The following is a 13,468-nucleotide window of genomic DNA, read 5'->3' as shown; positions in this document are numbered from 1 at the left end:
CACACCTCGGTGGTGAGGGACTGCCTGGACTTGCACATCCTATCTCTGCTTATGGCTGTGATACTGCTCGGTACGACACCAAACCTGCCAGCCAACCAGATATTCAGAGCAGTCACAGACTGCTCCGTTTTGACAGTGCTCCCATCATATGGGTTTTTCTTCTCCTTTTTTTTTTCAATCATGCTTGCAGGGCTCTGATGTCTCTCTTCCTTAGGCATCTGACTCGCCTGGATTTCAGTAGGTGGTGGGTGTATTTGCATTTTTGAGCAGCAGGCTGCCAAGGCAAAGCAGAGGTTTAAGCTGGGTGTGTGCTTATCACTCCTGCCAGCCAGGGTTCCGAATGAGACATGAGTTTATGAAGCTGCCTGAATAACATAACCTGGCTTCCCCAGCCGATGGATCCATGGCCAAGCTCCAGCTAATCTGGTGTATGTCTTTACATGCTACTGCTGTTAGCTCATCATCCTCTTCCCCAACGTGCATCAGGGGTAAAAAAAGTCCATTTATCTCACAGTGCAGGCAGCTGCAAACCTCCTGCAGGGACAAGGCTGTACCGGCTGCAGGGGGATTCAAGTCCTGTGTCCCGTGTATCCCAGCCCTGCCCTCAGCCAAACAAACCAGAGCTCAGCAAAACTAAGCTGGCACCGGACTATACGTGGTAGAGCTTGGGGGATCCCTCCTCTGCACCAAACAGCACAGTCGGGATGAGCCTGCACCTTTTCCCACCTGGGCTGGGCGTCATCTTCCTGTTCACCACTTCAATTTGGCTGCAGCCAAAATAGTATGGTTCAGGGAAACAAAGATCTTTCTGTGTCTCCCTTTTTTTGTTTAGCACTCCTAGGCCTTGATGAGAACAGCAATCCACGCTGAGCTACGAGCCGTCCAAGTACGCCAGGTGCACTCGCACGGTGAGGGCTATTTGGGTACAGCAGCCCCCGGCCACTTCAAGCAGTGGCACCGCTGATGCCTCCCTGCCAGCAAGCCTCAAAGCCCACAGTGGTGCACGCTGGGGCTGGCAAGGACTCTGCTTCTCTCATAAACAGCTCAGATTGAACAGCCAAGCGTTCAGATACAAATCTTTTACCCTTAACTGCCACCTCTCTGCTCCCTGCCCATCTCTACCCCACAGCACACACATCACTGCACCCCACTCTGCTGCAGTAGAGGCTGATGAGCAGGGATCTGCAGGAGAGCAATATCATCTCTCTCCTTTAGGCTTAAATGGATTACATAGCGATGAGAAGCTCAGCTCTGTATCAGATCAGAGGAAGGTAATCTCTCATGAAGGATGTTCACTGAGAAAAGGATACATCAATACGTCTGGGAGCTCAGCCTGCGTTCAGCAGTCTCCTCCCAAAGGGGTGCGGAGCCCACAGGTGGCAGGTGTTGGTGGCACCACTGAGGACACTGCTGGGAGGTGCTAACCCTGGCAGTGAGCGAGTGTGTGCAGAAGGAACCCACACACTGTCCCCTCACGTGAAGTATGCCTTTTTAATCAAGTTAACAGTAGGTTAAACTGCCACAGGAGACACAGCTGAATAAAGAGCCAATTATAAAAATGGTTATCGCATCTAACAGACCAAAAGTCAGGGATTCTGAGCCCCGGAGGGATGATTGGAGCACTAGGACATGAATGCAAGCCACCACAGCTTCACCACTCACTCCTCAATAGAACCCTGGGTTTGACTACAGCCTGCCTTCCAGAAAACCATCAAGACAAAGAGAACCCACAGGGATTTATAATATTTTACAGCAATGTTATGTTAACTTAGTCACACTATTTCTTTCTATAGGAAACTTAAAACTTTGAGGATCATTAGCCTTTTCTTTCCAGCTACCATTAGAGCTGTACTATCAAGTGTGGCCAGCATCAGAAAACACTTTTTTCACACAAGCTCTAAGAAATGGCTGTGCTATCATTTACTGGTTCTCATAAACCTCAAGTCCTCCATCTCCCACGTGAACTCCCCCAAACAGTCAGCTGTGATGTACCATTTACAGAGACATCATATGGCTCAGCCTCTTCATAGTATCCCTCTGGGGACTCGATCTTGGGGACCAGAGGTTGTTTTGTTTCAAGAATCTGCAGAATAAATAAACAAAAGAAGCATGATTTAAGGTAAGACTAGATACTTGAAAACAATCTGGCATCTTTATTTTTCTTCTGCACTAAAGTGCATCCTAGCAGATGAGATCTTTTAGATGTGGGCACCAGGATTTTCACGTAAACTGGTCGAGATGAGAAGGAAGAAAAAGACTGCAGAGGGTTTCCTGTGTACTGTTAGCTGAAACAGAAAGGAGTTCTTTGAAATCACTGCACGATTGTATCATAAATGTTATTTTCTTTCATACTGCTGAAAGACTTGGTTAGATCAACTCACAGGTTTCCTCACAGGCAGTTGACTGCAAACCATTGGCCTTACCGTGAACTGGTATTTCTGCCTGCTGCACCAACCCTCCCCAAGAGACTCACTGCAACTGGGAATGGTCCTCTGTGCTATTCATTACCTTAACATGGAACCAGAAGGACAGACATTCGGTGCAATCCTGGCTTTACACTGAAAGGTGTAGCATAAGCAGTCATTGGTCGCACCTCCAAGTCTGACTGATAGCAAACCAAGGGCTAAAAATCCCTGCTTTAGGAACTGTATCAGGAATCTTTAATTGTGCTTTGAGCAAAAATAAAAACGAAGGAAATGGATAAACAACCCTGATGGAAAATAAGCCTTTGAAAAGAGTCCAAGTGCTGGAAAATCCCTGTGGCGCCTGCCAAACTCCACCCTAAACATAAGCAAGGGCTGGCAGGAAACCTTGATCCTTTAGAAATACCAACACACGAGGGGGGGAAGCTAAGAAACAAGCTTTTCACTTTTCAAATAATTCACATGGCTGTTAAATGTGAGACGGTGGAGCTGGAGGTCACAGTAGGATGAGCCCACAGCTTATGCTCTGCCCCAAATAAGTGGCATTCCCTGCCTTCCATCACAACCGGACAGTAGCATCCCTCATTCCTCAGTGAGTTTTCCCTCTCCTCACCCAGGTCACACCGCCCGGAGTCATCTGATGATGATATGCTCCAGCTCACATTGCTTCTGACTGAGACCTGCGCAAATCCTGGATGGGCGTCCACTCCTCCCGGGAGGGCAGGTGGAAGAGCAGGTCTCTGCAGAGGCAGTAGTGTTGAAGGTCATGGATCACACATAGTCCTTCCTCCTGGCCCACATGATGGCTCTTAGTAGCCTGGAGAAGAGGCACCAGCTGGGCAGTCTAAGGCAGGATGACCCTTTGCAGGTCATGCCATCATCGTTACAGGCACGTTCAAAGCTGCCCATCCTGCCCTGGATTCTTCAACCAGCTGGTACTGCTACCCAGAAGTAGAAAGAAAGCTTGGAGGGAAAAGATTATCCGGCCAACAACTGGCCATGTAGGTAGATGCTGCTGAGCCTGTGGGAGCTTGGTGCTCTGACTCCGTCAGCCAAAATCCCATTCCTCTGCTCCCACGTGGGCAAGCAGACCCGGACTCTGCCAACTTCACAAACTTCTCAAGTGTCTTGGATGAAAACTCCTTCCTACATGAGTCTGCCAGATGCTGTGAGCAGACTCTGAGCTTGCTTTCCAGAGCCACATAGGACACACTGCCGAGAAACACTTGCCTCCAAACACTAAAGGTTTAGGAACTTGTCCTAACGTGTTAAATTAAAGAAATAAAAACAAACCCAGCCACTCCAAAGCTTCACTTAATCCCTTCCCTGGCCAGGAATGTGTCTGCAATTGCCTGCCATCTGGGGTGGCCTCCTGCGTGTAGCCAGCTCACATCGCCCTACAACCATAAACAAATTGCCTACACAAAGAAATGCTGTGGGTTTATTTGACATCATCCCACAAGTGTCAGAGAAGGAGGGGAGGGCTGCTTTGTTTTGCTTCCTACAGACAATGGAAGCCAACAGGGACTAGGTGGGTCTGCACCTCAGCTGCCCCAGAAGCTATTTTTTACTCTTCTCTTTCCCTAAAGGCGAGGAGTTGTTTTGTCTCTAGTTAAGTCAAAGAGCACATGCTGTGTTATCTAACCCAGGCTGGTCCTCACAGAACATTTGCCCGTTGAATCATGGCACAATGGAACATGCAAATAAAACCATTTTGGGCATCTGCATCCGCACCGTGTGACTTTCTCAGCGGACGACTGTGGAAAGCAGCAGAGCTGCCAGGGCTACCGCAGATGAAAGGTCATCCATGTCGCAGCCACAGCTTGCAGGACTCATTGTTTAAAAGTTACTCTGGGACAAATCCAAAGAAATTCCTGGGATCCAGCTGGGTCACCCTATTGAGTCGTCCATCGACTGCTGATGCCAGTGAATGCCAGGAACAATCTGCTGTGCAGAGTTCAGTCACCAAATTTCTCCTGCACATCAAAAGGCAAGTGTAGAGCAACATCACAGGGTACGTTAACATCACCAAACCACAGTAACTGGGACCACGCTGAAGCCCCCCCAGGCCCGCTCCTTGACATATGCTCAGATATCTTTGCTGCCAACAGCTTGCTGACACTCAGATGTTCACAGTGAGGAGGTACAATTGCTTTATCCAAAAGAGTTTGGCTCAAGTGGTAAGCAGGTGGGGGAAGGTTCCCAGCACAAGTCTGGAAGAAGATGGATGGCTTAGGTACCCTTCCCAGCTAACGTCTAAGATAATTATTTTCCAATTCCTTCATGTAACTTCCTGATGGCCCTATTGGAAAGCAGAGCTGCTCCAAGCACAAGCAGAGGTGCCTTGAGAACACCCAGCTGCTGCTTCCTCAGTCATGCCTTCGTTCCACCACACCACTATCCTCCTGCCCGCCTCCCTGCCACAGCCATCAGCAAAAGCAATTCCTGCTCTGGCTGCTACTCCCAGCTGACTCCAGCTCCAGCCTCACGTCCCCAGCCAGCTGCACGATCAGAGCTCCTCCAGGGCTGGAGCAGCTCCCACCAGGCAATCGCACTGCATCCAAGGGTTTGTTGGCTCCTCCAGCTGAGCCAGACTGTCCCTTCTGGATAGAAATCCTGCAGCCTCACACCACATCCTACTTCCTGGCAAAAGGAGCAGATCTTCCTCTGTGGCATTTGGATGCACCATCCCGTGTTTCTCCACACCTCCCTCCATGCACACTCCCTACCCTCCTTTCCTTTCACATCCCAAAATCCAAGCTACAGCCATTCCCGTGTCAGATTAAGCAGCAAACAGCAAGGGTGACCTGTGTCTCTCGAGGACAGCTGGTTTGCCTTGCTGGCATGGAGACCAAATCCCCCTGAAAGCTGATGGTGTTGAACTGGACCCTGACCATGTTTATGGCCACCCTAGAGAAAAATCTACAGCGGTGGCCACTCCACAGACCTACGGGCTGTACAACACAATGCCCACCAGGTCTGGGCACAGGTACCACCAGGCACTTCAACTGGAAGCAAACCTGATCTTATCCGCTAAGAGCCAAACCATGCAAGGCTCTGCCAGCGAGGGAGACCCTGGTGCTGCCCAGGGATTGTCCCACTGCCTCAAAGCTGAAGGACTTCTGCCTTTCTAAGCTCATGTCAGCAGCCTGGGCATAGCTGCTTTCAGGTGATATTTCCAAAGTAACATTTAAAAGCCATCCTCATCTTTGTTTCTTTGCAAAACCTCAGTTGTCTTCCCTCTTTGAGCTTGGATTGCCATGTGATAGGTCTGTATTTCTCTTATAGGGAACACAGCCAATTTTCCACATCGCTCCTGCAGACACACAGGAAGCCCAAGGCTCCCACGGCTGCCTGCTCCATCCACGTATAAGCTTTGGGAACCACAGGGATTCCGGGACATCCAGCCACTCCAGAGCAAACACACACTGACCTGCAGCCTTTGTGCATCATAGAATGGTTTGGGCTGGAGGAGACCTCAAAGCCCATCCAGTTCCAACCCCCCTGCCATGGGCAGGGACACCTCCCACAGAATCAGGTTGCTCAAAGCCCCATCCAAGCCGGTCTTGAACTCCTCCAGGGATGGAGCAGCCACTACGGCGCTGGGCAACCTGTGCCAGTGCCTCATAGGAAAACATTTCTTCCTAACCTCTAATCTAAATCTCCCTTCTTTCAGCTTCAAACCATTCCCCGTCGTCCTATCAGTACACTCCTTGATAAAAAGCCCCTCCCCAGCTTTCCTATAGGCCTTCTTTATGTACTAGAAGGCTGCTATAAGGTCTCCCCAGAGCCTTTTCTCCTTCAGGCTGAACAACTCCAACTTTCTCAGCCTGTCCTCACAGGGGAGGTGATGCAGCCCTAGGATCATCTTTGTGGTCTCCTCCGGCCTCACTCCAACAGATCTATGTCTTTCCTGTGTTGAGCTGAACACAGTACTCCAGGTGAGGTGAAGACCAAACATGCAGTTGGAAACCTGTACAACAGGGAGCCCCTGGTTAAATATTTTTCTTTTTCTTTTTAGTTTTCTAAATAAAGCTTAACGGGACTATTTGTTTCACTAAAACACACAGGCAGAGGTGTCTCCATTTACCTGTGCTGCAAAGCTCTTAACAAAAATGAAGGCTGTAAGGGTTCAGTTCCCAAGGCTGAGGACTGTGCAATAAAAAGCAAAGGATCTACAAAACATACCTTTGGAGGGGGGAGGTCCGGCAGGCTCTTCTGAGGAGGGGACGAATGCAGTCCTGAGTCTCCATTGGTCAAGGAGTTTTTCCGATCCAGCACTGCAAACCAGAAACACAATGACACTGATGGCACGTGGCGTTTCCCAGAGCCGTGCAGGAACAGCAAAGTGCTATTTTGGTAGGAGGCAGAGTGATAATTAGAGGCAGTGCTACAGTGCCACTGTGTGATTTAAGGCCATACCCAGGAATGTGACACTTGGAAACCCAGCAGAAGAACTGGCCTCTGGTTTTGTGCATGTTTTTTCTTCTGGATGGAAAACTGTGAAGCCCAAACCCTCTTCTGAAACTTGAAAGGGTCTTGAGAAGCAGCATGGGCAGGCACTACACAGTATCCAGAAATCCACAGCACGTTAGTCCTCACTTGCTCCAATTCTTGCAAGAATCAGTGGTTATCATCACCTTTGCTGCCTTTCCAGAAAATTGGAACTTATCCCACCCTGCTCCCTGCAATAGTGGCTGCCTAGCTGGGCTGAGCGGCGGTTTATCAAAGCCAGTCAACAGTAATTTAATTGCTACTGAAGGAAGAGTTGCTCTTGAAGCAGCCCAGGCCAAACATGCGAAAGGGCACACGGCAGCAGAACGGCTCCCGGCGATATGCGCCTGCCTCTGCATTCAGCTGCTTGGAAAATCTGACTTTCCAGAGTGATTCAGTAGCTGGAGGGTCAGAGGCTCAGAAAACTTGTGTTCTGTCCTTCTTCACCCACCACAGAATTCCTGGGTGGCCTCAAACAAGTGCCCAAATCCCATGACCTCTAAGGCAGCACAATGCTCAGGAACAAGTGGGAGTGAGGCATCAAATGGTTGAAAAATGAAGGATTTTGAAGACTTTATGCTGTGCAGAGGGCAAAGTCCCCTTTTACAGAGTGTCTCTTGCCAAATACTTTGGAGAGATGAGGCTAAGGTATTCAGATATTCCAAGTCCAATAAATTAAAAGGGAATTAAGTCCCAGATCTGCAGCAAGTTGATGCTCCAGCTCTGTTAGCCACCTGCTGATCCTCCAGCTACATTCCGCAGGCACACCAAGAAGCCACCAAGGCATCGCATGCTTCCCAGCAGCGGTCAGCACTGTGCTCAGAAGACACGGGCAGGAACTTTGCTGCATATTTCTGGGCTTTAAAAATAGAAGCTGGAAACCAAATTACTTTGTTTGCGTCTGGGCCTCGGAAGCCACGATGACAGCTCTGCCCTGCCAGGCTGCAGCCAGCTCCCAGCCTGATGGCGCAAGAGCTCCAAACACATCGCATGTGAGGACTGTGGTGAGGGAAGAGGACGAGGCGAAATAGCCTTAAGTTGTGCCAGGGGAGGTTCAGATTAGATATCAGGAAAAATTTCTTCACCAAAAGTGCTATCAGGCAGTGCAACAGCTGCCCAGGGAAGTGGTTGAGTCACCACCCCTGGAGGTGTTAAAAAATGGGTAGACAAGTTGCTAAGGGATATGGTTTAATACTGGACAGGTACAGTTGGAGTCCAGGATCTCAAAGGTCTTTTCCAACCAAACGATTCTATGATTCTATAAACTGCTCTGTGCGACTCAGGTATCCTGGTCACCAGTGCCAGCTAACTCCAGTGAGCCAGAAGGACACAAGCCCCGTGGATCAACAGACACCAACCCCAAGCAGCTGTTTGCACCCTCTAAGTTGGGCTGCTCGACGTCTTCAAAGTAAAGCACGTGAGTGAGCCTATGACACAGACTGACCACAGGGAGATCCACCTACTAAAATACCCCATGATTATAGAGCCAGAGTCTCATCTACACGCTGCTGTTGGAGACAGGCCTTAACGGACGAAAGAGATGGTACTCTCAGGGCAGACACTTTCCATCAACAGCAGCTGCTGAGGCTATTGCTGTTCACGGAAACACCAGAAGCAAGGTTGAGATTTCCTAAAGCCCCCATGAGCTAATCCTCAGGAGGGGATTTTCTCTGCCTTCAACTGTTGTTTCCACAAGGACCTTTTTAGGGGCCTTTTAGCAGAGAGAAACCGACAGGCCAACTCACATCCTCCTGCGCCAGGCAGAACCTCCCATGCTCAGCTCCACAGAAGAGAAATCATTGCAGCAGCAAAAAGCACTGCCAAACCCCTTGCAAGTGGTGGCCATCTGTTCTCAACTCTCTGGCAAACCTAGCAATCATCCCCCTGAATCTCACCGTGCCAGGAAAATGCTGTTTGGTTTCTGTACCAGCAGCTCCTCCTCCTTCCACCAACCCTGGAGCATGGGATGGAGCCCACAGCCTCAGACCTCGCCCTGCTGGATACGTGCCCGCCTCCATGGACACACACCCACGTAGTCCAGCTGAGGAGCAGAGCAAGATGGAATGGAGCTTTGACTTCCAGGCCCCACGCAGGAAGAACCACCCCTTAAACCTTTGTCCTGGAAGATGTTACGGGGTTTTCAGTTCTGAGGGTGCTGTGCCCAGCACATGAGCCCAGCATATAGAGACAGGCACCTAACCCATGACTGATATATGGAGAGTCCACACAGCATATCCTACACATCCCTTCCTTCTCCTCCTACAGTTATCAGCACCACTTATCACAGACTGTTGCCTTATTGGGGTGGGAAGGAAGGAGTATTTTTTTTCCTAGATAAGCACTAACACTTCACAGGTTTCTTCTGATAAAGATATCTCCCTAAAACATGGAATTTGGAGAGAATTTAGAAGAGGAGAGGAAGAAAAACCAGGCAAAAAGCCTGCTAAAATTCATAGAATCATCGAATCATTAGGTTGGGAAAGACTTTAAGAGATCATCAGCTCCAACCGTACCTGTCTACTACTAAATCACATCCCCAAGCACCTCATCTACCTGCCTTTTAAACACCTCCATGGATAGTGACTCCACCATCTCCCTGGGCAGCCTCTGCCAGTGCTTGATAACCCTTTCTGTGAAGAAATTTTTCCTAATGTCCAATCTAAACTTCCCCTGATGCAACTTGAGGCTATTCCCTCTTGTCCTACCACTTGGGAGAAGAGACCAACACCCACCTCTCTGCAACTTCCATTTAGGTAGTCGTAGAGAGCAAGGAGGTCTCCCCTCACCCTCTTCTTCTCCAGGCTAAACAACCCCAGGTCCCTCAGCTGCATCTCATAAGACCTGTTTTCCAGCCCCTTCACCAGTTTTGTTGCTCTTCTCTGGACACCAGTGCAGAGTCACAGGGGGAGAATCCCTGGTCCTGCTGGCCACACTGATTTTGATTCACAGCTGAACAAACTGTTATCTATCTCTGTTCTCTGTAAAAAGTGAGTTGCTCCTGGTATTTGGGCTAGGAGGACCACAGTGTGCACCACCAGGAGCCCTACACTGGGCATCAGTCCACCCTCCCAGACTCCTGCACCTTGATTCCTCTATGCTGACTTCCAGAAGGAGATGGGATTTGGCTCACCAAAGAGCCCTACGGACTTGCAGGGTAGAGACTTGTTGTGTTTCTCAAGTAAATGAGATCAAGAAAATGATGGTGCCTTCATTACTCACTGCAGTGAATTCAATGACTGTGCCATAACACAGCATCTCGAAAGCAGCGTACCCGTTCAGCTTAAAACCTTACTGGTGGAATTGGAAGTAGTGAGTGAAATACGGATTTTGCAGAAATACCATGTTTTAAAGCCTGGAGCAGCAACTTTTGGAGCTGATATATTATCACTTCAGAAATCATTTTAGCCTGTGCTGCTAAAACACACCTAAGCATAACTACGGTGGTGAAGAAACTCTGCAGGGCATAAGAGGTCCCACTGACCTCATCCACAAAAGTGTGATCATTGCATCCCACTTCATTTTGGTGAAGGGTACAGAGCTGCAGTGGATAAAAGGTGTAAAGGCAGCTGCATAATCACTGAGGAGACCCGTATCGACCCCCTAGCACCAGTGGGAACTACGCCCCCCTCCATCTACTAAACCTGAAGCTTCAGGTCCCACCATGATCAAGCAGGCACAGACCTCTCCCCGCAGTTACAGGAGCAGGATCAGGGCTGCACACCCAGCTGCAGCTATGGCTCAGATCCCATACATGTGTCTCACTGACTTCAGCATTTCCAAATAACTCTGAAGTTTTACTTGGAATATGGACGTTGTTGAAAACAGAGAAAGAGAGAAGTGCCAGGTCCCACAAGGAGGGACCGAGTGGGTAGGCTCATGGCCTTGATAGGGAAAAGTCTGAAATCAACTCTAAAAAAGAATCAACTCTAAAAATAAGTTGTCTGAAACCTGACCCTGCATTTCAGCATGGTGGATCAGTGCAAGCCTTGCTTTATCCACCCAAAAAAGAACTTATATAAAGAGATGTTTCTGTTGTTGCTTAGTTACCAGGAGGCTGTGCAATCCTGTTACGGAGCATTACAGCATCAACCAGAGGGACCTGTCTGGAGATCACATTGGGGCTGCACACGCAATCTGGGAGGACATCCTGCCTTTGAGGGTATTTAAAGTTAACCTAAATTCAGCTGTAGGTAGTTTAAAAAACAAAACAAAACAAAACAAAACAAAACAAAACAAAGCAGACAAACACAAAACCTCACCACAGAACAATAAAACCAAAACAAAGCCCTGAAAGTGGAGCTATCCTAATGCTTGCAGGACCAGCACATCGACAGCAGGCTGCACTGATGCATCCCCTTTTCTCATCAATGTGGGGATTGGAAACTGTGGGGTAGGGTCAGCTTCTGGCTACGTGTGCGTTAAAGAGATGTTTTTCGGTAATAATCTCACTCCAAACCATTATCAAACCCAGCCTTTGTGATGAACTTCAAAAGAGCAAGGACGTTTTTAGGGAATTAGGTTCCTTGCGATGTTACAAATTCAAAACCTGGGAAATCCAAATGGGAAATGAATATTTTATCTAGGTTTAATTTCTTGGCTCGCACATCACAGAACCGTCACAGCCCCTAGGAGATGAAGGTGCTTTGCCCATGCAGGTGGCAAGGGTACAGCCTCCACCCAGGGACTCACCCACAAGCTTGTGACAATGCAGCCCCTCCGGGCTAGCACAGAGCAACATGCTAAAGATGACACATGCTTTCATGGCCTCAAAGAAGTGAAGTGACTTGTTTCATGGCCAAAGGAAACATGAGGGCTTCCTTAAATATTTCAAGCACTGAGCTACAAGCCTTAGAAGGTATTTTATTCCAAAATAACGTCCTCCAAAGTGTTACTTCCAGGAATAACCTCACGGTGTTGGCAAGGACAACGCTTTCCAAAGGAATGTAATGCAAATGGCAGCCCTTCCACACCACCAACTGCCTCGGTCCTCAGATCTGCAGAGAGGCCTCCATCGGCAAAGCAAGGCTCTAGCCACATATGCCTTCATCGCTCCGTTAGATATGAGGCAATCATTAATCGTCAGCTCCTACCTTTATCTTGTTTCTCCTGGTCACCCTGTTGTTTATGGATGGTCACTTTGTTCATATAAATATATTCTTCATCGCCACCTGCAACCAAAGGGAAAAAAGGGAACCCTTACACACCTGCTGCTTTCACGTTGCTAAGTTTTTCCACAAAGACACATGCAAAAAGTGTGTCTGCTGGGTACATTTTGGGGAGAGCACACTGGTGGAGGCAACATGCAGAAAGAAACGCGAGCAATAATAAAAGGCAGAAAAATTAAATGCTTTATACTCAGGAAGTTCCATAAGTTGAAATTTCTACTTAAAAATTAACTTGGCCAAAGAGTACATCCTGTGTATCTTACAAAGTGGATTAAATAAACTTAAGGTTTAATAAGGAAAACAGAAAGTATCAGGAATCTTGGGAATCCTTTGCTTGTGAAGCTGGACACATAAGTATAGTAATTTTACATAAACAATTAGAGGTCACTGCAAAAATAATCTCCTTTTCGTTTTCTCCTTCTAATTTTCATGTCTCCCCTTCCCACCAGCCTCCAAGAAAATGTTGCTTCAAGACCCTGTAGCAGTTCCCACGAGAGTCCACAGCCCTGTCCTCAGTTTTCCCTGCCCGTACCACTGGACTTGGTGTAGACCCGCAGGAGGTCGGCGAGGAAGCTCTTCTTCAGAACAGCAGTGCTGCTCAGGTTCTCCTTGTCCAGTATCCTCAGAAAATCTTCAAGTTCCGTGAGCAGCTGCTCAAGAGCTACAATAGCAACAGAGAAAACTATTAGCAAAGCATCTAGGTGGCATGTCAAGAGAAGGCATACGCTAATACTGTATTTTCCAACATCCTTTCCATTTTTCTGCCCTAGAATAATTCATATTTCATTTTTCAGCTTGAACTCTCCTCTAGTTTTGAAATGAAAGTGGGCCTCAAAACCAAAAAGCCTCCAACTTCCCTTAGACTGTTGATATATCCGTAAAATCCCATGTAAATAGCTATTCTACTTCCAATAGGACTTTTTGCTCAAGGAGGGAAGCCTGGAGGGATTTTGAGCATCAGGGCTGATATTGCACAAAAGCAACTAGCAAGATCTTGATACTTTTACCTTGAGTCCTGGCAAACATCACTCAAACCTCATTTAGATTGGGATCTACCAAAGACCCTGCTTTTTGCTTCCTCTTTCCAAGCTTCCTCCTTATTTCTCTGGCTGTAATGACCTGAAAAATGTTTATATGTGTCTCTCAAAAAGAGACAAAAATACAACCTCAAAAACATAAGTCATAATTCAGTAACTTCTCCAGCCTTCCTACTTGGGTAGCAACCACCGAGATCATCGTACCACGTGGAACCAAAGACCTAAGACTAAGCAGCACCTCAGCTCTCCTCAGGAAAAATTGCCATACCAAAGACATCCTTGCATACTCTGCATCTTGCTTGGGTAGCAACCACAGAGATCGTTGTACCGTGCGGAACAGAAGACCTAA

The 13,468-nt window shown here is 48.1% G+C and overlaps 1 protein-coding gene across 4 annotated transcripts in view; it reads right to left on the bottom strand.

Moving 5' to 3' along the window:
• Positions 1 to 13,468, bottom strand: part of AFAP1L2 (actin filament associated protein 1 like 2) — a 74,390-nt gene that overhangs the window by 16,129 nt on the left and 44,793 nt on the right. For all 4 annotated transcript variants that reach the window (XM_054071482.1, XM_054071480.1, XM_009570602.2 and 1 more), the window contains 4 exons: positions 12,615 to 12,743; positions 12,008 to 12,085; positions 6,612 to 6,703; positions 1,993 to 2,083 (listed from right to left, as the gene is read on the bottom strand). In XM_054071482.1, coding sequence (XP_053927457.1) covers positions 1,993 to 2,083; positions 6,612 to 6,703; positions 12,008 to 12,085; positions 12,615 to 12,743 — 390 coding nt within the window. Of the gene's footprint in view, positions 1 to 1,992; positions 2,084 to 6,611; positions 6,704 to 12,007; positions 12,086 to 12,614; positions 12,744 to 13,468 lie in introns of those variants that run through there.

This window comes from Cuculus canorus, chromosome 7 (assembly GCF_017976375.1).
Source record: "Cuculus canorus isolate bCucCan1 chromosome 7, bCucCan1.pri, whole genome shotgun sequence".
Classification (NCBI taxonomy): Eukaryota; Metazoa; Chordata; class Aves; order Cuculiformes; family Cuculidae; genus Cuculus; species Cuculus canorus.
Note: the sequence above shows the minus strand (reverse complement) of the source record. Positions and strands in the feature narration are given on the sequence as shown.